At 43.3% G+C, this 24,908-nt stretch overlaps 1 protein-coding gene, 1 long non-coding RNA gene and 1 pseudogene across 3 annotated transcripts; 1 reads left to right on the top strand and 2 right to left on the bottom strand.

Moving 5' to 3' along the window:
- Positions 1-2,741: 2,741 nt before the first annotated feature.
- On the bottom strand, positions 2,742-10,921 carry LOC146653384 (THAP domain-containing protein 11-like; annotated as a pseudogene).
- Positions 10,922-11,091: 170 nt separating this feature from the next.
- LOC146653382 (interleukin-18-like) lies at positions 11,092-21,462 on the top strand. 2 transcript variants are annotated; one of them, XM_085381028.1, is made up of 6 exons: positions 11,092-11,246; positions 12,134-12,208; positions 12,352-12,363; positions 12,477-12,596; positions 20,113-20,252; positions 20,849-21,462. In XM_085381028.1, exons 2-6 carry the CDS (start codon positions 12,142-12,144, stop codon positions 21,050-21,052), a joined length of 543 nt encoding a protein of 180 aa, XP_085237154.1. In that variant the 5' UTR covers positions 11,092-11,246; positions 12,134-12,141; the 3' UTR covers positions 21,053-21,462. The 2 variants fall into 2 exon arrangements, with proteins under 2 accessions (XP_085237154.1, XP_085237153.1); XM_085381027.1 differs by having other exon boundaries at positions 11,093-11,246; positions 12,477-12,608.
- On the bottom strand, positions 14,874-16,545 carry LOC146653383 (uncharacterized). The gene is made up of 2 exons (XR_014907366.1): positions 16,328-16,545; positions 14,874-15,440 (listed from the first exon to the last, which is right to left on the bottom strand). It is a non-coding gene; the product is annotated as an uncharacterized LOC146653383 (long non-coding RNA).
- Positions 21,463-24,908: the final 3,446 nt, after the last annotated feature.

Below are 24,908 nucleotides of genomic sequence, written 5' to 3'. Positions count from 1 at the left end.
AACAAGGACTTTGCACGCTCTGCTGCCCTCTGCTTCACTGAAACAACATCATACTGGATCACTGCTACACAACTCTAAAAGATGCCTATCGCTCTGTGCCCCGGGCAGCTTTGGGACATTCTGATCACTGCATGGTCCATCTTATTCCAGTTTATAGGCAAAAACTCAAACGTGCCAAGCCTGTAGTCAAAACTGTGAAGAAGTGGACTAACGCAGCAAAGCAGGAACTGCAGGACTGTTTTGACTCCACTGATTGGACTGTTTTTGAAGCTGCATCTGAGAACCTAGATGAGCTCACGGACGCTGTGACATCACACATCAGTTTCTGTGAAGACGTGTGTGTGCCAACAAAGACCTTTTGCACATACAACAACAATAAACCATGGTTCACTCCTAAACTCCAACATCTTCGTAAGGCCAAGGAGGACGCCTACAGAAGTGGTGACAGGGTCCTGTACAAGCAAGCCAGGAACACACAGGAGATCAAAGCAGCTAAAAGCATCTACTCCCAGAAGCTGGAAGAACGGCTCTCAGCCAGCGACCCTGCGTCAGTGTGGAGGGGCCTGCAGGAAATCACTAGCTACAGACGCCCCCCACCCACTATTGAAGCAAACAAAGACCTGGCCAACGAGTTAAACACTTTCTACCGCAGGGAAAAGGGTAACACCACCTGGGTCTGGGTGCAATTCCCCCCTCCAGGGGCAAGGGTACCTAGACCCGGTTTGTAGAGTACGCTTGGGGAGTGTGATTGTGTGTACAGCGTCTCTTTATGTCTGTCTCCACGTTGGTTGAGTGTGGAGTGAGTGCATATGAGAGCATGAGGGTGGGAATGGATGTTTGTGTCTGTGTGTGCCTGTATGTCTGTGTCTATATGTCAGGTTGGGTATCAGACGCCACCTCTCTGGGGACACCTCAGGCCCTCCAAGGTTTGGAGGCCTATCTCCACCCACCACCACTTCCCCTGCCGGTGGCGGACTCCCTCAGGTGTCGGTGTGTTGGTGGTTCTTTGTGTCTGGGGGTGGGCGTCCGGGTACACACCGGCTCACTCCTTGGCGGCCGCTTGTCGGGGCCTGGGGCCTGGGGCTCGCTCGGGCCCCTTTGGAGGTGGGGTGCCCCCGGCCTCTCGGCCTGGGGCTCGGTCACTCAGGCACAGCTGGGGGCCGGCGGAGCTCACGGGCGCGTCACTGCAACTCCCCCTGACTTCTGCTCCGCGGCTGCTGGGCGAGCCCTCATCTGGGACTCTCCTCAGCTCTTTCTGGAACAGTGGCGCGGCTGCCCCTCTGTTGGTCTTCCATGGTCTCTTGTGTTCTGGGGGCCTCTGGATGTCTGGAGTTTTGATCTCCTCCATACCCGCTTCACACCCTGGAGGACGGGGCTGTGGCCCCCCCACACTCCCTAGCAGATCATTACATGGAGAAACCTTTGGAATGCAAGCATGCTGATCCACACAGGTATGCACACATGGGTATTCACAGACGCGGACTAAAGCTTTCTTGGCTGCTGCCTCAAAGCACACTGTGCGCTGTCTATCTTGCGTGCTGCACAATATCGTTTATTATTTAGTAAATATTGATATCTATGACTAGCTAGTTTATTGTGATGGTGCTTTGTTTTCTCTATTATTATGTTGCTCTTTGTTGTTTGCTGTCTCCTCTGTTTGTATTTTTTGTTTGTTTTTTTTTCTCTTTCTCCATACAGGTGACCCAGGAGTTCTTTTTTTTTTTTTCTCTCTCTCTCTTCCCCCCCCCTCTCACCGTCTCTTCTCCCCTTTGGTTTTCTTTCTTTCTCTCCCCCTCTTTCTCTCATTCATTCCCCCTGTCCTATTTATAAAAAAAAAAAAAAAAAAAAAAAAAAAAGACAAAGGATGAACTGAAGCTCTGCCATCACGTAATGTCGCATACTGCTGTTTCTGATGTCATTTAGAAGAAAAAAAAAGAAAAAAGAAAAAAAACACTTTCTACTGCAGGTTTGAGACGGACAGACTCCCACGCCCCACCCTCCCCTCCCCAGGGACATTGCTTCAGACATTGACCCCCAACACACCTTCCACCTCTCCCCCCTTCACCCTCCCCCTCCCCAATCCAGACCTAACGACCACCACCACCCTCCCCAATCAAGACTCAACGACCACCACCACCCTCTCCAATCCAGACTGTGAGCCGACTATTACAGAAACAGAAGCCCAGGAAAGCCCCCGGACCAGATGGCGTCTCACCCTCCTGCCTCAAAACCTGTGCTGAACAGCTGGCTCCCATCTTTACTCGCATCTTCAACAGATCCCTGGAGCTGTGTGAAGTTCCCTCCTGCTTCAAACGCTCCACCATCATCCCTGTTCCCAAGAAACCCACCATCACAGGACTGAATGACTACAGACCTGTCGCCTTGACGTCTGTGGTCATGAAATCCTTCGAACGACTGGTGTTAGCCCATCTGAAAGACATTACAGGCCACCAGCTGGACCCTCTGCAGTTTGCCTACCGGGCAAACAGGTCGGTGGATGATGCAGTGAACATGGGGCTGTATTACATCCTGCAACACCTTGACTGCCCGGGAACTTATGCCAGGGTCCTGTTTGTGGACTTTAGTTCGGCTTTTAACACCATTGTGCCTGAACTTCTTTCCTCCAAACTCTCCCAGCTCAGCGTGTCACCAGCTACCTGTCAGTGGATCACCAGCTTCCTGACAGACAGAAAGCAACAAGTGAGGCTGGGGGAGATCACCTCTGAAACCCGGTCCCTCAAGGATGTGTCCTCTCACCACTACTGTTCTCCCTCTACACTAACGACTGCACCTCCAAGAACTCGGCTGTCAAACTCCTAAAGTTTGCAGATGACCCCACCGTCATCGGCCTCATTCAGGATGGTGATGAGTCTGCATACCGGCAGGAAGTTGAGCGGCTGGTACTCTGGTGCAGTCAGCACAATCTGGAGCTGAACACTCTTAAAACTGTAGAGATGACAGTGGACTTCAGGAGACATCCCTCAACTCTGCTCCCCCTCACCATATCAGACAGCCCTGTGTCAACTGTGAAGACCTTCAAGTTCCTGGGTACAACCATCTCCCAGGACCTGAAGTGGGAGACCAACATCAACTCCATCCTCAAAAAGACCCAGCAGAGGATGTACTTCCTGAGACAACTGGGGAAGTACAGTCTTCCACAGGAGCTGCTGATCCAGTTCTACACTGGTCATTGAGTCTGTCCTGTGCTCCTCCATCACAGTCTGGTATGGAGCAGCCACTAAACAGGACAGGAGCAGCCTGCAGCGGACTGTACGGGCAGCAGAAAGGATCATCGGCACGCCCCTGCCCTCCATCCAGGATCTGTACCTCTCAAGAACCAGGAAACGGGCAGGGAAAATCATCACAGACCCCTCACACCCTGCACACAGACTTTTTGATCTGCTGCCCTCTGGCAGAAGGTACAGAAGCCTGCAGACCAGGACCACCCGACACAGGAACAGTTTCTTTCCCCTCGCCATCTCCCTTCTTAAACAGTTGACCTGTCACACTGCTCCCACTGCCAGACTGCAGCTGCACCTTATGTACATTTTGTAGTATTCATTCCACCTCATTCATTTCTGTATTTTATGTATATAAGTTTAGATTCGTTATTTATAGTTGGTTTACACAGCTTTGTGTATGTATGTGTAATGTGTATATATAGACACGTGTGTGTGTGTGTGTGTGTGTGTGTGTGTGTGTGTGTGTGTGTGTGTGTGTGTGTGTGTGTGTGTGTGTGTGTGATTTACATTGCTGTGCTTGAGAGCCGCCATCTACCGGAACCAAATTCTCTGTATGTGTCTGCACATATACTTGGCCAATAAACACGATTCTGATTCTGATTTATATCATAGTTTATGATATAGCACGTGTATTTCAGTAATAGCCTGCTGATTTCAGTGTAGTGGTGAACAGTCACACAGCTCACGTAGGCGTTATCTGTGATACTCCTTAACTATAATTTATCCAAGTTAACTTCAGTTAACCATTCAGACGGTTCTTTTGCAATGAAAAACATAAACACCCATGCTGCCGGGAGGTTTCCTCAGTGCCAGCTGTTAACATTATAGCTGCTTATGCAGTAACCATGGTAACCACGGACTCTGAGAGGCTGGATCGACGGAGGTCAGGCAACAATTTTACATGTATGATCTTAAAACAGGACACAGCCACTATACGTGCTGGCCTCATATCAAATGTGAAGGCAGACTGAGTCTATGTTTGATGTTTTTTATATCTAATCTTCCTTTTCAAATATTTAAACAGCAGCGAGTCTGCAGCTGAGGGAATACAAACTCAAACTGTCGGAACAGGTTTGCTCGTTTCTTGGATTCATTTGGTGATTTATTAAATCTATAACTGTTATTCTAATCTGCTGCTGAGTCTCTTACACTTTTCTTTATGCTGTATATTTTCACGTCTCTGGAATAGTTGGAAGTTAGATAGTCAGCTGGGAAACTTTGTGTTAACTCATGGAGCTGAGGATATCGTGGATATCGTGGACATGCTGATCTCGCTCCGTGGTGTACAGGGCCGTTTACCCTCATGATTAATATTCACAATAAAAATATTAGCCGAACATCATGAAGTCTGTATGTGTTTCATAGTGTCGAACAGCCTTTGTACAGTTAAAGCCAGCAGTTACTACATGACGGACTGGGCAGACATCTACGAAATCATCGAAACACTTTTGCAAAGAGGCTGTATCTTGACAAACCGACCAGACACATGAAGATTAAACCACTACATTCTCGGCTAAAAAAAAATTAAAACGGTATTTGGTAACACACAAACAGGGTTTTTCAAAGCTCAGTTCTGTTAGCTTCCACATGCCGGTTGTTGTGTGCTAGAAACAATGGCCACCAGGCCAAAGCAATGGTTTTGACTCGATCAGCGTTAACCCCGCCCCCTGAGTTTGATGGGTGAGGCTGACAGATAAAATTATTTCATGATGAGAGCCAGGCGCCAGGACTGCCAAAATGAAATAAATAAATATATCATTAATTATATTATATTAAATAATTAATTAAATGTGTCAATAATTAATTAAATGTGTCAATAACTAATTAAAATGTGAAATACATAAATAATTAATTAAATGTGTCAATAATTAATTAATTGCATGTGTCATAACTATTTATTTAATTAATTAATTCCAATTTTAATTAATTATTGCCACATTTAATTAATTATTTAATGGTGTATTTAATTAATTCATTATGGCAGTCCTGGCATTCCACAGTTGCTAGCTGTATTAGCTGTCCGCGGAGCAGGTATCCAGGAAAACTAGTCGATGGTAAACGATAAGCCAATAGGTGCAAAGGTCCAGCCCACTTACGTTGATTGACAGACAAAGTCATTCTGCTGAAAAGTCGCATTATGAAATAAATAGGCCATTGGGAAAAACGGGATTTTGAAATAAAGACTGACTTTGAAAAAAGGACATTTGGAATAAAAACGGCTGGAAATAAATAAAATGCCTCAGGAAAAATCTCTGTTATTGTGAAAAATAATGACCATGAAATAATATTTCACAATAATAAGTAAATTTATATAGCAGAATGTAATATATTTCACAATAATGAGCATTTTTTTCAAAATGTGTTCCATGATTTCACAATATCATTCTCACATTACATATCTGTGTCTTATTTATTCACATAGTTATTTATTTCATCTTGACCTATTTATTTATTTAATTTTGAACACTTTGGAGTTCCATAGTACATGACTCTTTGTTGAAATGTCAAAATAAGCGCTGTACTGTTGTATTGTTTGCTAATAAAAAACAAACGTTGAAAAATTATTCCAGTGGAATAATGATGGAACAACTTTCGGCTGAATACAACGCTTCCCAGAGAAAGACACGAAGATCTATCCAGTCTCAATTCCCACATAGCAAAATTGGTATGGTCCGGATCTGGCCCACACAATGTACTTACACAGCCCACATACCGCAAAGAATGACGGTTTGCCAGAGGTGGCCCACACATGGCCCACGTGTGGATTACCTCTGGCAAACCTGGTCTGGGCCACCAAAGGGCTGTCATTCTTTGCGGTATGTAGGCCATGTGTAAGTTGTGTGCAGCCACGGGCCAGTTGCAGACACACTGCTGGCCCTGTGCTGGCCCAGGCAGTTGACATCTGCTGGCCCCAGATGTCAGCCTAATATGTACCTTAATCAACCCATATAATAACAGCATGTGCCGGAACATAATAGTGCAAAAGTAACATGATGAAACTCTGTTCAGACAGTGAATGGACTGAGTCTTACATAACACTTTCCTACTCTCCCGGATTACTCTGTACAACAGGACACATTTACACACTTTCTCTGAACTGAATGCTTCCTAACTACATTCATACACATTCACACTCTTAACATGCAGGCTGGAGGAGCCAGGGATCGAACCACTAACCTACTGATCAGTAGGTGACCTGCTCTACCTCCTGAGCTACAGTCACCCAGTGGTAAACCTGAGTAAACCGTCACTAGGTTTTGGATAAAGTGTACACTCACAAACCTGTCAAACCTGCATTTGAAACGTTGGCTACCATAGCAGTATAGTATTGCAACATGGCATTTGGGTCTTCTAACCAAAATAGGAAAAGAGGAACATAAATAGTGCCATCATTGCCAGACCTGGCCCACATCTGGTTGACATACACCCTGCCATGACACCAGTCAGTCAGAAGTGCCGGCTTGATGCCGGATCTGGGCCAGACCTGTTTTCTATGAGCCTGGGCCACAAACCAAACTACAATCGGGCCAGATGTGGCATGCCATCACATAGACCATAGGTGTCAAACTCTGGCCCGCGGGCCACATTTGGCCCGCAGCCTAATTACATTTGGCCCGCGAAGCCATACCAAATTACTATTAGAGCTGGCCTACTGGTATTATACAGCTAACATATATATATATATTGTTTAGTATTAAGCTTTGCTTGTTCCATATTCAGTTTTTCAGCAAAACTTGTTTGAGTCCATAAGAAAAGATTCATTCTTATATCTGGAGGAATAAATATATTTCAATAAATATTAACGTTAGCCCGCGACTTTGTTCTAGTTTTGAATTTTGGCCCACTGTGTATTTGAGTTTGACACCCCTGACATAGACAGTGCCATCATTGCCAGGCCTGGCCCATATCTGGATGACATGCGTCTTATCATGCCAGAAGTCAGCCAGCAGTGCCGGCTTGATACCAGATCCGGGCCAGACCTGCTTGCTATGTGGAAAATGCCGACTACACACTCTAGAGCTGGTCGTAACTGTGAAGCCGTCCCTTCTGATTTTTATCAGCCATTGTGCAATTCAGGATCCTTGGGAAAGGAGTGGAAACTTAACATCTTGTTAAATCTCCCCCCAGCAGTACACAGCGGGACACAACAATGGTGAATGTTCCCACCCTCTGCTCTTTGTAATTTAACACAATCTTTCCGTTTTCGTATTTTGGACATGATTTTGGAATCCATCTTCACAGTAGCGGTTGACAGCAAAATAAAGCTACCAGAAATGTACAAGTCTACATCTGGTCTTAAAACAGGAAGTTAGCATTTTTTCGTGCACAGGGTCTATTACACTTGTTTCGCAAACCTAGAGAATGACAAAAAGAGGATGTTACTCTGTGTTTGACCTCTTTCCTTTCAGCATTGCTTCCGATATTGGCTTAATCTCTCTGGTCCCTGAGAACTGCAAGTTCTGTCTATACAGGCAGGGTTTAAAGCAGGGGTCCCCAATCCCAGTCCACGAGGGCCGGTGTCCCTGCAGGTTTTAGATCACCCTGGGTCAACACACCTGAATCACATGATTAGTTCATTACCAGGCCTATGGAGAACTTCAAGACATGTTGAGGAGGTCATTTGTCCATTTAAATCAGCTGTGATGGATCAAGGACACATCTAAAATCTTCAGGGACTCGTGGACTGGGATTGGGGACCCCTGGTTTAAAGCTTTAGTGTGAAAGCAGAAAAGAATAAAAATGTAATTCATTATTGATTTATATAGATTCCCCAGTGATCTCTGTCTTTATCTGAAAAAGCAATTTCTGTGTTCACATTGTATTTTTAACCCATAATTTATCAGTTATATGCTGATGATGATTATAGGCAGAGCTAACAAAAACAGTACTTTTATTAGTGGGTGCAGGTTTGTGGCACTATAATGAATGTTCATGTGTTACGAGGACCTGTGGAGGACCTGGGCTGGTGTGGTTACACATGGTCTGCGGTTTTGAGGCCAGTTGGATGTACTGCCAAATTATCTGAAACACCTTTGGTGCTTATGGTAGAGAAATGAACATTTATTTCACGGACAACAGCTCCGGTAGACATTCATGCAGTCAGCATCCAATTGCAGGCTCCCTCATTGTGCTGTGTGATCAAACTGCACATTTCAGAGTGGCCTTTTATTGTGGGCAGTCTAAGGCACACCTGTGCAATATTCATGTTGTCTAATCAGGACCTCGATATGCCACACCTGTGAGGTGGGATGGATTATCTCGGCAAAGGAGAAGTGCTCACTAACACAGATTTAGACAGATTTGTATACAGTATTGGAGAGTGATGGGTCTTGTGTATGCAGAAAATGTTTCAGATCTTTGAGTTCACCTCATGAAGAATGGGAGCAAAAACAAAGGTGTTGCATTTATATTTTTGTTCAGTGTAGGTTTTAGAGGTGCAGACTCTGTAAAGATGCCCCTGAGACAATTCAACAGATATCACCGGGGCGCAAGACGCTAGCAAGCAGGGCATTCATGCAAAGCAATAACCAAGGGGCTGGTATAGTATATATGGAGGAAAATCTGTGCTGAGTGTTGCCTGGAAATCTTCCTGTGGGATTTCCAGATACCAGGTTCCTACAAACAAAACTAATTTTGTTTGTGTTTCCTCCTGGGATCAAACGTATAAACCAGTACACTATGCAGCTACTAAGACACGTAGCATAAAAGAAAAAACCCTCCGTCAAGGTTCATCTGAAAACTGTAAGGTTTAAAGAACAATATGCTGAAAGATGACAACAAAAGATGTAAAATGGTGAAACAAGGTTCAACTCAGATGCTAATTTAGGTCAGTCTCTATGATATGGATAAAAAAGCAGATGGAGGTTAGGAGCACAGGTATTCTTTAGGTAAGAAGATCACCTCCACTGGATTTAGGTTTTCAATATAAAAGTCTCTGGAGCAGGTAAGTGAGTGGCTGTGGTGTATGAGGTAGCCAGGTTCTCAGGTGTTTGACAACAATGTGTCAAGGAATGGTGCTAGAGACTAGTTTAACTATTGCATTGATTACTCACAGAAAACAGATGCACCAAGCAAGGATTTAGTAAGACCACCCCCAAGAGACCGGTTTATCTGCATTCACAGCCTCATTCCCACAGATAGGAGAGAGAACAGGAGAAAGCATGAAGTGTGGAGGTGGTCAGGTTGAAACGGTGCCGGTGCTTAAAGAATGGAGAACACAAACTTTGTCCAAAAACCTCTTATGTTTTTATTTTTAGCAGTCTCTTTTTTTCTGCAAAATGATAAGCACCGTCCAGCCCCACGCATGGGGTGATCCGCACTAACTCGCTAATGGAGATCTACCACACCTGCAGTAGATGTGCTCGGTGTGAGGTCTCGCAGCAAGCTATCAAATACGGTGCATTTCTCAGCTTTTAAAAAAACGCTATGCGTCGCCAGGTGTTTCATCAGATTTGAGGTGTTACCTCCTTTGCACAGTATCACAGTATCAGCTTAAAGCACTTGTTGCTGCTGAGTTTGCATCTTTTGCTGTGAAGTACAGCCAGACTTTGACCGCTTCGCCTTGGCCATTTTTAATCTGTAGCTCTGCTCTAAAAGAACGTACGTACCTGGGCCCGCCTACTATCCTCGGAAAGGTAAAATGATTGGCTAGAATCCAAAGTTTATGACATCTCAGGAAAAAAAAATGTGCGCTGCTTTTCGGTCTGGCCATAATGGCACCGGATATCGGTACCCATCCCTAGTCAGGTACTGGACTGACAATGAGTGAAAAGGCACCAGATATTTAAACGAAAGGTGACCTCAGAGTGACCTTCAGGAAGCCTGGAGAACTGGTCCACAAGAAACTCTTGTTAGCAAAACATACAGAAACACGGGGGTGACCCCAGACTTTTCACAGCATTGTTCATTCAGTCTGTGTCCACACAAACTATCCAGCAATTACATTAGCTCATAACTATGTTAACTTTATCTGTCCGGCTTGAGAAAATTAAAATATTTATATTTTAGAGAAAACAGGGTTTGTAGTTCATTAAGTCGGGTTTGACTGTTTCCTTTTTTTCTTCCGCCTGACTTGAAAGTCCCCATCTCACTGCCACACACACATGCACACTAATGACCTGCAATATCTTCACTCGGATCTGATACCAAGTAAAATTCACCCTGGTATGGACGATACTGATCCGATATCAGTGTTTTGTATAAAAACCTGTGTTTGGAAAATCAAAATCAAGAGCAGTGTATCAAATTAGAAGAACAATACTGTGAATGCTTTTCAAGCATTCACACTAATTATATCTTCATAATGAATACAACACATCAGACTACTTGTTCTTGTTTAATTATGAAGAATAATCACACAAGAAATTAAAACCTGAAAAGTCAATAACTACATTTTAAAATATTCAATTAACAATCAAAACAAATGTGACAGATTGAAAAAAAATACAGAAATATTTTTGAGTTGGATTTTTATTTTGTAAAACCTGTAATGGCAGTTTTACTGCATATAGATAACATTCACACTGGTATAAGTTGATACTCAGCCTATATATCAGCTTTGAGTGCTCTCTACAACCTTACCACGCGTCTTTATCGTTAACAGTAATAATGAGCCGTGGCTCATTTATATCAGTATTACAGTCGGAGGGGTAGCAGTCCCTACGAACTGTTTGGATAATATAGTTACTTTCCCCTGTGTTCCTGTTAATCATAAACTACAAATTTACCCCAAATTACCAAAATATGGATATTTTAATATGAGAATCGAGAGTAGAACATAAATATCGTATGGGAGGAATCACACACACACACACACACACACAGAGAGAAAGTGTGACGCTGTAACGCCTTGAGGGAAAGAAACATATGAAGGCACAGTAACGGGGTGAGGTGCAGCTTTCTCCTCCTACAAACGGGCTCATTTCTCTGCCATTCAAAGGGAAGTAAGCGCAGACCTTCCGAGGACAAAGACAACTTCTGCAGGTTTTCAAAGCATCTCCAAAGGTATGTGATGGTTCTATTTATGGTTGAAGCTGCAAACGTGACTGGAAGGCGTCCGGTCACAGTCGTGGCGAAACGTAAATATGCATGCTATTAGTGTTTTTTTACTCCGAGCTCCGTGACCGATAAACAGGAACGTCACGAAGCTTTCGCTGTCTAAATTCGGACTATCAGCTGAGGTTAATGGCGGACCACGAAACATTCACACACATGTCGAATAAAAAAGCATTTTTGGGGGGCGGAGGGTTATAACACTGACCCGAAGGAACGAATCCTAAACAGACTGAAGTTTGCTGAAAGCTGACTTTATGGGGGAACTTTTGTGTGGCATTATGGGTCATCGGGCTCAGCATAACAGGCTTGTAAACACGCCTTTATCTTCTCCTCGGGGTTTGTTCACGACGAGCCCGAGGAATCATCTGAATGTGTTCCCAGCAGAGAAACCCTGACAGACTGCGGTGGACAGTTTGCATTGTTTTTGGACTGCAGCTGATCATAGCACACCCTGTTCTGCTTGGCTACTTAATAAGCTCAGCACAGCAGCAGATTCTCCACCTGCTGCAGGTTTTGGACAGAGTGTCCCTCATCTGTGATCTCCAGAAATCGACACTTCTACAGTTGCAGTCCAGAGCGCCAGCTGGTCATTGAATGAATTTTCAAAATAAGAGCGAGGTCCACTGAAGTAATAATGTGCATGGATATTTGGTTCTTGTGTGTAGACAGCTGTACACTGCGTTCAGCACAAGTGGCTTTGGTTATAAATGTGTTTAACTTAGAAAAACTGGACCCAAGTTTTCTGCTAAAATGAAATAAGACACAGACTCAAAAATCATGTGTGGATTTACTGTGCACCGTATTCATTAACCAACAAAGGACTGTGTTTGTGTTAGTCTACCTGATGGCGTCCAGCAGCTGCATCAATGTTGAGTTTTTGGATACAGCTGAGGATTCCTTCTACTTTGAAGGTAAAAGGCATTTTATACTTTCTCAGTAGTTGCTCAGTCTGTACATTTAATCATGTCATTATAGGTTAATTATACAATTATTTAAATTTTATTTCTATTGTCTTTTTTTCAAAATGTGAACGCGTCCTCTGAAAATCTAAAAGTGGCTTCACCGGGTAAAGGATTTTAATATTTCTCTTTTTTAATTTCATTTTAGAATATGATAGCAGAGTAGTATTGTGAGGCGTGATGTGAAGCTCATCGTCGTGTTGTTCTCTCAAAAATACAGATTTTGAGGAGGATAATTTCAGAAAGTCAGGAGAGTATCATTGGTCCATTGAGAGCAAGAACGGTGCTGGATACCTGATTTTAAACCAAGAAGACACATTCGTGCTCCAGACCTGCTGTGGTAAGACCAGAGGTGGGTTGAGTATCCAAAAATTGTACTCAAGTTACTTTAAAATATTATTACTCAAGTAAAACTGAAAAGTAGTCGTCAAAAAAGTTACTCAAGTAAGAGTAAAAAAGTACTTGGTGAAAAGACTGCTCAAGTAGCGAGTAATTGTTTGAAATGTCCGATTTATTTTATAAATAAATGCTATCAGACAAACAAAAATAAATAAATATACAAATTTTACTATTTTCAACAGGAATATATGTAAAAACATCAAAATAAGGCACAACAATTCTAATTTCCAGATTTCAGTTTTTCACAACATAAAGCTTTTTTCACCAACACCTGCAGTAAATAATATAAACATATAAACAGTGCAAACTATTTCCAGTGAAAAGATATGCTGTAAACTTTATATTCATCTTTGCTCCAAATGGCACAGCAGCCTCAGAGAAAACAGAACGAGGCATCTTCAACATATGTTCATACAAGGCAGCTCAGTTTACCATAAGTTGTATGGGTGTGCATCTGTTTCTGCATGTTTAGCAAAAATGTGCCATTTCTTCACTCAGTGAGGTGATGGTTCAGCTTCAGCAGCAGTTTGCTCTCAACTGTTCAGCAGTGAACAGGAGTCCTGCATGACTAACGGTGTGTTCACACCGAACGCGATGGACGCGAATAGAGCGTCAGGTTTACATGTAAAGTCAATGGAAAGGCGCGATGACGCGCGATTGCGGGTCCCGCGAAAATTCGGAAGCAGATTTGCGTCGCGAAAACGCCAAAATGCGTGAAACGCGCGTCAGTGTAGCGCGTCTGGCGCGTTTGACTCGCGAATAAAACCACGCGCGTGAGTTTTTGTGTTGCATTTTGTGCATACGCGCGTTTCGCGTCTACCGCTCGAGTTGGAAAAATCTGAACTCCAGCGTCAAATCGCGCCGCGACAACCAATCAGGAGCCTGGTGACGTGGCTGTTACCTAGGTCAAAGGGGCAGATCCAGCCAAAGCCTTTCATACTTCAATGGAGGGGAAGGCTAATCAATGCGGTAGCAAACAACTCGGAGCTGTACAACACCAGCTGCTTTCAGTACCGAGACAGGAATAAAAAGGACCGAGCTTGGAGGAAGATATGTGAAGAGATCGGGCAACCTGGTAAGTTCATTCATTTCTCTTTTGAAAGTTTTCACTGACCCGGGGAAGCCGCACAAAAGCTAGCAAGCCACCGCTATTTTCCCACTGACGTACAAATACCGTTCTGCTTTTATGCATGTTGTCATTTAGGAATATATTTTATTGTTTATTAATAAACAGCACACAGTGGTCCCGCTGTTCATCCGTCACTGCTTTGCTTTTTCGCTGATTTTTTTATTGCACAGTACAGCATTGCATTCTGCAGCCTGATTGACAAATCTCCTGCGCTTGCCAAATTTATCACGTTTGGTTTTGATAACCATCGCGTCCAATAGAAAAAACAGCACAAAAACACCCATAACTATGAGCCTCATTCGGAAATACACACCTGCACCGTGAGGGAAAAAGGCGCACGAAAGTGGCGCGCAGATGAAGACAAACCGCAGCATAATAATACTTTTACGTTTTGCAATCTACAAAGGTTTGCACTTTGAGAATCAATTGTGAGAACTGTGACCAGGGGCTAGTTATTCTGAGAACCCCTGCAATAAATGAGGGACCACTGTCTACTCTACGATTATTATATCCAACCTGTTAACATTTAATACTGTATTGATAGAACCAACTGATTCTGCAGCAGAGCATCCCCAGTCCCTGAGCTCCTGCTGCTGCACCCACAGGTATGTACAGCAAGCACTGATACCTTTTTAGTCGGTGGGATTGCCTGTGATCACCTTTACTAAATATCTACAACCAATCTGATTATATCCTGTTTTTTTTTTTTTTTCTTTTCAATGTTGAAATTAAAATCTAGTAGCAGCCTTCTCATTTCTTTGTGTTTTGTGCTGTTTTACAGGCCCACAGAGGAGGACGGCTCCGAGGCAGATGAGGGACGGGTCCCAGGACGGTCCATCGGCGGTGGAGCTGGCCATCCTGGAGTCCCTGAAGAGGCCACACCAGTCTCCAATGGAGCATTTCCTCCTCAGCCTTGTTCCTGCTCTGGAGAGCAGCTGGTCCTTTTTATTCCTGTCTCTCTGTAAATTCTTATATTTTATATATTTATGTTTAATGTTTTTCTGTTTGAGACTTTTAATATTATTTCAAATAAATGTTTATAATGACTAATGTCTCAGTTCTACTACACAGCAAATGTTGGCACACGACTTGACACATGTAGAATTTATTTCATATTATACTAATGACAAAATATACTGATACAGTGGGATGCAGAAGTTTGGGCAACCTTGTTAATAGACATTATTTTCCTGTATAAATCGTTGGTTGTTACAATAAAAAATGTCAGTTAAATATCATACAGGAGACACACACAGTGATATTTGAGAAGTGAAAAGAAGTTTACTGGATTTACAGAAAGTGTGCAATAATTGTTTAAACAAAATCAAGCAGGTGCATCAATTTGGGCACCACAAAAAAGAAATGAAATGAATATTTAGTGTATATCAATGTGTGTGTCTCCTATATGATATATGGGGTGCCTTTGTCTGGATGTGCTTCCCATCCAGAGCTGCACAGCACAGAGGAAAGTTCCAGCGCTCCTGGAATCCCTCTGTGATGGAGCGCCAGTCTCCAGGTGAAGGCACAGCCATGAAGTCGTCCACTAGACAGTCCCAGATGGACGTCGCTGCCTGGGGGGTGATCTGGCTCACCGTGGACACACCGACTCTGAAACTGAACGCGATGGTCCTGAAGGAGTCCCCGGTGACAAGGAACCTGGACAAAATTGTTCAAAATCAGTATTATGTGTACTGCAGTTACAAAATACATCATTCAAATTCCAAAATACTTTTGTGATGTCAGATTTAAATCACAAAACATGAATCTTACATAAAACCTTTTGTAATTATAAGGATAATTACAAAATGTATATTAGATAATATCTAAAACAGTTGTGTTTTGTTTTAACTTTAACATATCATAATTTGATTGGTAGCAACTTTTGCCACTACAGTGAGCCAATCACTCACAATTCCTAAACATGTCAATCAGGTAGGAATGAAGTAAGACATTAATAGAAATAAAGAGTTGTATGTTGACATGTAGCCCTTTCCTTGCTTAAATCATTAATATTTTTGAAAAATTAATCTGTGATAAGACAGCTTATCAAGATAGAACCATGTAACTAGAGATGAACCAAACTGTTCACAGTTTTATCTAACTCTGTTTTAATAAAGGCTGTGACCCCTGCTATAGAGTCTGACAGCTGCAGGGATTATATACAAACATTCAACTATCCCAGAATTAAACCAGGTCTAAATAAAAAGGAGTGAGTATCACTACAAAGGTTAACTCAGTGGTCCTAATGCTACAGTTTGATATCAGCAAACACCGAGCGCATACATTGATGTGACACCACAGCCATGCTATCATGCAAACACTGATAACAGCATAAATCGAATTAAATCGGGACTTGATGAGAGCTTCTGAGTATCACTAGAAATATTATAACAGTCGTCTCTGTACCACAGTTTGCTTTCAGTAAACACCGACAGCATTCACTGTTAGCATAGCACATCCATGTTAGCAGTGTATAACTGGATGGATTAGCATATTAGCACAGATATCAATAAAGGACTACCGTATTAAATAGTTTTACTAACCTCAGGCAGACGGACAGGCGCTCTGCAGGTGGGATTGAGCGTCTGTAGTTGGTGTCTAGGCGGGCAATGCTGGGACCGACGAGGGAAAGCAGGTCCTCAAACTGGCCAACGGTGATAGCGCTGGAATCGGCCGTCATCCAGGCGCAGCTCCTGGAGCAAGTGGTGAAACTCACCAAACTGCTCATGCCTCTGGAGGACCTGATGGACCCAGGTACGGCGAGGACGTCTGTTACGCTGCTGCTCTGCTCTCCACAGTACATAGAGAAGGGAGACTCTCTCTTCAAGCGCTAGCTCGATAGCTGCCATCTTGCAAAGATACCGGTCTGGCACAACTCCCTCCCACATTCCTCCCACATTTCCGGTTCACGCGCGTCAAAATATGATATTTTGACGCGCGATGGATTTTTCTTGGACACGCGTTGAGACGCGAATGTACACGCGTCAAATTAGGGGCGTTTGGGGCGTTTTATTCGCGTCCATCGCGTTCGGTGTGAACACACCGTAAGATTCCTTCACAAGCTCCTGATGCAGGAAGAGCTGTATTGATTTTGATCGACAGCTTCTTGATGTGAGGAACGCCATGCAATAGATCCACACCTCCAGTGAATGGACATGAAAGGTACCTCTCCAGCCCTGCTTCTGGCTTTCCTGACCCCATGGATCCATCATCTTAGTCGGTTAGGCTGCTGTTTGTGCTGGCCTCATCCAGCTCTGAGTCTAGGTGATGTCTGATGAAGTTGAAACCTGTGGAAAGATGTAAGGTTTTCAAAAGAATTAGCTCTGGTCATTATAGTGCTGTATACACTGCCAAGCTGCAGATGTTTGGCAAGAAGATTCAATCACACTGGAGATGTTTTTGTAGAAAAACAAAATCCTGTCATTCATGTCCCGCACAAACAGTTTGCAATGAATTCCAGATTAAGTTTAAAATAAGAACGCGTGCAAGGCTAAGCAGTGCTCGCCAATAGATCCTCCTGTTTGGCTGTTACTCTGGGAAAAGACGAAAGACGGTGATGGAAGCGCGACTGGAGCTGCGATGTAGCCTCTATAATATTTATATTGTACGAACGTGATAATTCTGTATATTGTAATAACCTGATATTATATTGTTCAAACGTGAAAGGTATATTGTTAGAACAATAAACTTTTCACTTTTCTATGTTTCTTTTGCCTGGGTGGCAGCTCTATGCCTCCGTATCCGAGGCTTTTCAATGTGGCCTCACAAAATTATCACGACTACAACAACCATGAAAAGAGCTGGATGCTGCTCAATCACAGCTGCCTGGTCAATGTTTGTCATTAGTAATTTAGCAAAGTTGACGGTGTGTGTCTGTGTGAGTGAAAGACAGAGAGGGAGAGCGAGGGACAGATTTTGTATGATAAGCTTCATGTTATGGACGCACAGTGTGAGCACTCAGGTCGCATCAGAGCATCAGGCCGTATAGTGTGAGACCTGCATCGTGACCTATGAACTTCTAACCCCTGAGATTTAATTGTACAGTTTGAGCAGGAGCTGAATAACGTGACTGAAAAAAATCGCAGTGTTTGCCCAGCTTAATGCAGACTGTTTAAACTGAACAAGCTGCTGCTTCACATAATAAACACTGCCAGCCGCAGTATTGCTTCTGTTTTAACAGTTAAAGCAGTAGAGACGAGCTGTTTGCATGTGCATTGAACTGTAGCGTCATTAACCATGCTAGCTGTTAGCTTATAGCTCATGCTAGCTAACCAGCGAGCAGTTAACAGGACAGCTGAAGCTGCACAAAACACTCACAAACTTATCTCACTACAACGTAGCGCAGAAAACATGACTCGCAGCTCGAGCTGGACACCGCTGCTGTAACATAAGACTGACATCCAGCTAACCACAGCTAAAAGATATTTAGAGAAAACTTACTCAGGTTACACGAGCTGAGTTGTTTCACGCTGAAAAGTTGTTGTTTTGGCTCTCACTGAAGACAGAGCTGTTCTTTTGTGCTGCTTTTAAGCAAAACATTCTTTGTATGTGAGGCCAAGGCTGTTCATCCTCTTCAGCTCTAGCGTAGACTCTGCCATGTTTTCATGTTTCTTCTTTACGTGTGTCGCTACTTTGAAACGCTTGGGCCGCTCTGCCCGCCACAGTTTCAAACTGGTCATGTGACTGCATGGCCACATCTGATTGGTAAAAAAGTTACAGAAAACTCCACTGGCGGCATGTTATCTAATGTGTTAAATTTATTCTTTTTTAAAGTAACAAGTCGAATTTTGCAAATGTAGCGGAGTAAAAGTACCGTTTCTTCTTTATAAATGTACTCAAGTAAAAGTAAAGAGTATCGTGCAAAAAAGGTACTTTAAAAGTACATTTTTTGCAAAAACTTACTCAAGTAAATGTAACTCGTTACTACCCACCTCTGGGTAAGACAGAGTTCTTGTTGTTATGGTTACTGACTTTTCAGTTCAGTTTGGTTGAACTTGGCAGGCTCAGTAGGTAGAGTGGTGGCCCCATGATCAGAAGGGCAGGGGTTCGATACCCCTGAACAAAGGTACTGTCCCTACACACTGCTCCCCAGGTGCCCAATAATCAATATCAATAAAGTATTCCAAAAAAAAAAGAGCTTGTGCGCTAGCTTCTTCAACATTGTAATTGTTGAAATTTTTTAAGAATAAAGCAACTTGCTGAGAGAATAAAGCTGTTGACGCATGTTGATGGACATTTGTCTGCTTAGTCAGGCAGGGCTGGATCAGGTGACCCCAAATCCTCCCTTAATTACATTGCAATAGGCCTCGGCTGCTGGGGCTTCCCGTGATGCACGATCTCCCGTGATGAGCGTTTCTTGTTCATTCAGTAATGTAAGTCGCTAATGACTTAATGCACAGAGATGTATAAACACATAGTGAGTGAGAAAGGTGACTGAAGAAGAAGTACTCAATGCATCATGCAATCGCCCAGCAGCCTACACCTATCGCAGCATAACTGTTAATAAAGTAAAAAAAAAAAGGGTCAGCACGGTGGTTAGCAGTGTCGCCTCACAGCAAGAAGGTCCTGGGTTTGAATCCACTCTTTAGCCAGGGCCTTTCTATGTGGAGTTTGCATGATCTCCCGTTTCTGTGTGGGATCTCTTCGGATACTCCGGCTTCCTCCCGCAGTCAAAGACCTGCAATTAGTGGGGTTAGGTTAAACGATTATTCACACCTATATGTGAGTGGTTGTGTGTCTCTGTGTTAGCTCTGTGACACACTGGTGACCTGTCCAGGGGGTACCCTGCCTCTCATCCTGTGGCAGCTGGGAGAGGCTCCAGCTCCCTGCGACCCTGAATTGTTTAAGTGGATGGAAGTAAAGACCACTGACTGTACCTTTAAGTGAACAATGCATTTGTAGAACGACTGCAGAGGTCTACACTGTGGAGCGGGATTCACATTAGAAATGATTACAGCAACCAGCAACATGACCAGCTGCCTCTGCAGTGAGTCTCTCTCAATGTGGTGGAATTTCAACCCTAACATGTAGCTAAGTTTAGTGTTAATGTGAGTCCCAAATATAATAGATATAATAATACCATATGTCCAAATCTGCAGTCACTACAGCTGCTGCCTGTCAAAACGTGACCCCAGGATTTTAAATTGGTCGGTCCATTAAAAGCCGAACAAATAAGTTTGTGGAGCGCTGCAGTTTGGTCCTGTTTTGCGCACAGAACAAACTGACACATATAGACGAACAGAACAGCAGGATATCATCACCTTTGTTCTTTAAAACAAGACATAGCTGAATGACATGCTGCTCTTGCTTGTCCTTGTTTCCTCTTCAGAGAAGAAACTCTGCATCTGGACCTATCGGAGCTCTACTCTAAACAATAAGGAAAAGATGCCAGTCATGTTATATACCCTAAAGAATGACCAGACAATGGTGGTATGTTGTAAGGAGCACAAAATTCAAGCTGTACCAATGGTAAGTACAAGAAAAGTCATTCAGAGTTGGTTTTAGTGCAGCGGTCTCCAACCTTTTTTGTGCCACAGACCAGTTTATGTCCAACAATATTTTCACGGACCGGCCTTTAAGGTGTTGCAGATAAATACAACAAAATAAAACCAGTACCAAAAAGAAGATTTATTCATAACACACAGGAAAAGACCCCGAGCTTCAGGTCTCGCGGTCCAGTACCAAATGACTCATGGACCGGTAGCGGTCCGCGGTCCGTGGGTTGGAGACCACTGGTTTAGATATTAATAAGAAACCAGTATATCAGTAAGTGTGTATTTTTACTGGCCCACAAAAAAGCTTTTATTTTTTATGTTTTTAAAAATGAATACAGTTTAATTAATAAATTTGAACCAGCTCTTAAAATGAGAAAAATCATCTCATTCTGCTAGTTTAATTAACATTGATTGTCATCGTTCCTGTTTGACACCATCACTAGACTCCTTAATTCTGCTTATTAAACAACAGTTTAATCTCCACGTGTGAAAGGGCCACTATACTTGATCTGCAGTGCGTCAGGATGACACAGGGATTGTTACTCTTTTTCTCCTTATGTCTGTCCATAGACGCCCCCCACAGACATCCCTGGAACGAATCACGAGGCTTTGTTCTACAAGATGGAACTTGATGGAACTAACAGGTTTAAGTTTGTGTTCTCAGAAGATCCCAAAAAAGTTCTTGGAGTTGTGGATGAAAACGGTCGTTATAAACTGACCCTGCTTACTGAAGGTGACGATGTTGACATGAGAGTTGAGTTTGAGCTCAAATAATTAAAGAAGTTGTCTAAATAATGAAAAAAAAGTCATCTGACTTGACTGAATGCAGATATCCGATGTAACAACTTCTTAAAGTCATAACTCAGAGTCACTTTGTGATTTAAATGGAACAAATCTGATCTCAAACCATTTGGAACCTCAACATGCTCCCTGTTGTATCATTCTAAGGTTACAATGTGTCCATCCATAAATCTTTAGTTAAAGGCAGCTTTGAAATGAGTTTTATCTCATTTGAGATTTTGTTAGTATTCAGTTAATCATTGAATATTGTGAGGTTGGACCCATGCATGTTTGGTTTGGGCCCGTGTAACCTCAGATTGAACCCAAAATTAGAACTATAAGCTCATACAACAATCTAGCTATTAGCATTTGTACATAAGAATAAAGGCTTTGTACTTCTTTCATTGTGTTTCTTGTTTTGTCATGAGTGGTGTACTTCAAAGAAAGTTGAAAACGGCCAGGCTCTGTTAGCATGAGCTAGCTCGACTAATCCCCGTCGGAGATGACGGGTAAGACGACAAACACGTCAGAGGAAATCTGTAAATCCTATAAACATAAAAGGCAACACCAGCGCTGTAAAGTAGTCGAGACTAATGTGAGATGAAGTTTTCTGAGGAGACATTATTAATATTCGGCCAGTGTAAAAGGTTCAAATGGAGCCGTGGCACGTACGCACTCGGGGTCGACATGTATACTCTATAAGCTCAACATAACCTGCTAACCCATCCACTGCTCCGTAGTACACCCCAGCTGAGCCTTGATGGAAAGAACAGAGTGACGCCAAATGTGGAAGCTGGAATAAAACATGTTTACTGCACAGGTGTTGTGACATCACACTCACTCCAGCCAAACACAAAGAAGTGCTGGTGTGGAAGCTGCATGCAAAGACTGTACATGTGTACTGTGTATAAGTGCATGTTCCAAGATTAGAATGTAATGGACTGCCATATTAAGTCTTATTTTACTGATTTGGGAACAAAAAGTAAAGTAAGTAAAAACAAAGGTGTTTGCAGGAGAGCAGAAAGAATCAGTGGCTCACGCAGCCCTGGCCCTAAGTTTACCTGCAATTTCTTCTATATATACACCACACATACATTCTCTCATATTGTCAAGATATTAAGATTCTCATTCTATACAATAGCACAGCTATATACTCATGTGAATCAGCAGATAACATTAATTATATATTATTTAATAATAATAATAATAATGGAGTGGATTTATATAGTGCTTTTCAAGGCACCCAAAGCGCTTTACAATACCACCATTCATTCACTCTCACACTCACACACTGGTGGAGGCAGCTACAGTTGTAGCCACAGCTGCCCTGGGGCAGACTGACAGAAGCCAGGCTGCCATATCGCGCCATCGGCCCCTCTGGCCAACACCAGTGGCCAGAGGGGCAGATTAATTAATCTCTTCCATTTTTATACTAATCAAATATGTATTGCTTATATTTATTCTTCAATTAAATTCTTAAATTACTTTGTTTAACTTCCTTGTTTAACCCACGTGTGCGAGACACGTAGATTATTTAAATACCACAACCTCAGAAACCTCTGTGGCAGTCATCAGCTCTGACACACTTAAATCAACATAAGCTTTCTAAGCTGCACATGTTCTACTTTTGACTCAATGTAAGTGTAGCGTGTGTGACACACATTACATTTCAACACCAGTGGAGGTCCAGTGGGGCGGTCCTGGCATCTGAGGAGCTGGTTAGCTTTCCAAGAGCAGAAAATGGCTAGTTCAGACATGTTTTGCATTAACTATAATCTTAATGGAGGGCGAGAGAGAAGCAGAATGGAGCGCTACACCCCGAGGGCGAAAGGAGGAGCCATTGCAGGCCGATTGTGTCACACGCAGTCATCACTGAGCCTGGAACAACCCTGATGCGATTGTGGTCACAGTCGGGCTTGGTCAGGGTCACGAACCTGGCAACCGCTCAGCAGGTACAGGTGTCTGAAGTGGAGCAGGATCGCTTTGGTTCCTGTTTTGGATCTTCATGGTTTCGCCCTCACGTGTGCACACAGCGTTTTTTTCCACATGAACACAGGCGGTGACATTTTGGCCTGTTTGGAGGTCATGTGGTTTACCCACGATGTGGGTCCAGAATGAAGGAGCCTTCTTTCTGTTTTTGCTCAAATGTAAAAATACGTTCATATTGAGCCAGAATATGATTCACCTTTTCTTACTTTGGTGATTCTGAATATTTTCTGATGTAGATTGTCTTTAATTCTCTTTCATGATCAGTAGGTGAGGTTGACGTCAGTTTAAGTTAGCATTACTGTGAAATTTAGAGTTTTGTTTTGAAAGCTTTACTTCCTCTCAAGCAGGATTCTTATCATAATATTGTGGTGGACCTAATCTAAACTGAGATTAAAGTTGGAGTAAAATGTGACGAGCTCTCGCGTCATCCTTACAGACCTACATAATATCTCATTTTCTTATTAGAAGAAACACTGAAAAGATAGAATGATCACAAGAGCACGGACCAGTAAAGTTTTTGAATGCGCTAGCTGTGTTTGGTGGAAAGAAGATGAAGAAGTTGAAAAAATAAGATTTGTATTTGCATTTTTCTAGGTAAAGATTTTCTTGTGAAAATTCACGGTTTTGCACGTGTCCCATACTTTTCCAAGAATCAGATGAAGGTGCTTGATGATGAGAAATTATAAACCATCATGCAAACATTCTAATAATGAAGCTAGCTATGCTAACGGAGCTATAAGGAGCACACTCCTGTTCGTACTGCTTCCCTGTGGCACTTTGAAGTTCAATCATTTACTTGATCATTTGAGAAGATGCTGAGGAAAGCTACTGAAGAAGATTTATTCAAGTTTACTGAGTTACAGAAGCTTCTCGTGAGTGCTTGAAAGTTAATTTGGAATAATTGCTGAGCTTAAAGATGCAGCATATGGCACACCACATGTGGTTGACCAAAAGAGGGAGCCAAAGACAACATGACAAATAGTGAAGAGCATGCTGATAAACTAGGGTCAGAAACACTGCAAAGTTTCTGCAAGCTGGGTGAAGAGTTCATCTCGCTTAATAACAGTGTTATGAAGATGCTACCAGAAGATGGATTTAGTGGAGATCAGTGTAACTCGTATGGTATGGAGGAGATCCAGGCCCCAGACATCCAGAGGCCCCAGAGTACGAGGACCCAAGGAGGACCATCAGAGGGACATCTGTGCCACCCTCCTGGGAGGAGCTGAGGAGAGCCCCAAACGAGGGGTCACCCAGCAGCCACGGAGCAGAGGCCAGAGGGGGTTGCAGTGACGTGCCGTGGGCTCTGCGGGCAGCCAGCTGTGCCAGAGTGAACCGAGCCCCAGGCACAGAGGGCCCCCCACACCCCGGAAGGGGCCCAGCTGAGCCACAGGCAACAGACCCCGCCAATCGGCCACCAGGAGTGAGTCAGTACATACATGGTGCCCAGCCCCAGACACCAAGAACCACCAACACACCAAGTCTGAGGGCATCAGCCACCGGGAGGAAGTGTGGTGAGGGAGATAGGCCTCCATACCTCGGAGAGCCTGAGACCTTCCCAGAGAGGTGGAGTCTAAGACCCGACATATAGACACAGACGAACAGGCACACACAGACGCAAACATGCATTCCCACCTCCATATAGACATAAACAAATACTCGGTACTCACCCGACGTGGAGACAGGCACAAATAGACACTGTACACACAATCACACTCCCCAAACATACATTCATCTCAATCCACCTCACCAGGTACTTCTCTAAAAGTGTGACTCAGGTCTGTTGCCCCAAAGGATACAGGAAATGCACTGCTTTCCATGACAGAATCGTGTCTGTTTAATGCTCCATGATGATAACTTTCCT

Source organism: Rhamphochromis longiceps, linkage group LG14, assembly GCF_057381845.1.
Source record: "Rhamphochromis longiceps isolate RC_006_pf linkage group LG14, R_longiceps_female_GT1.1, whole genome shotgun sequence".
In the NCBI taxonomy this organism is placed as follows: domain Eukaryota; kingdom Metazoa; phylum Chordata; class Actinopteri; order Cichliformes; family Cichlidae; genus Rhamphochromis; species Rhamphochromis longiceps.
Note: the sequence above shows the minus strand (reverse complement) of the source record. Positions and strands in the feature narration are given on the sequence as shown.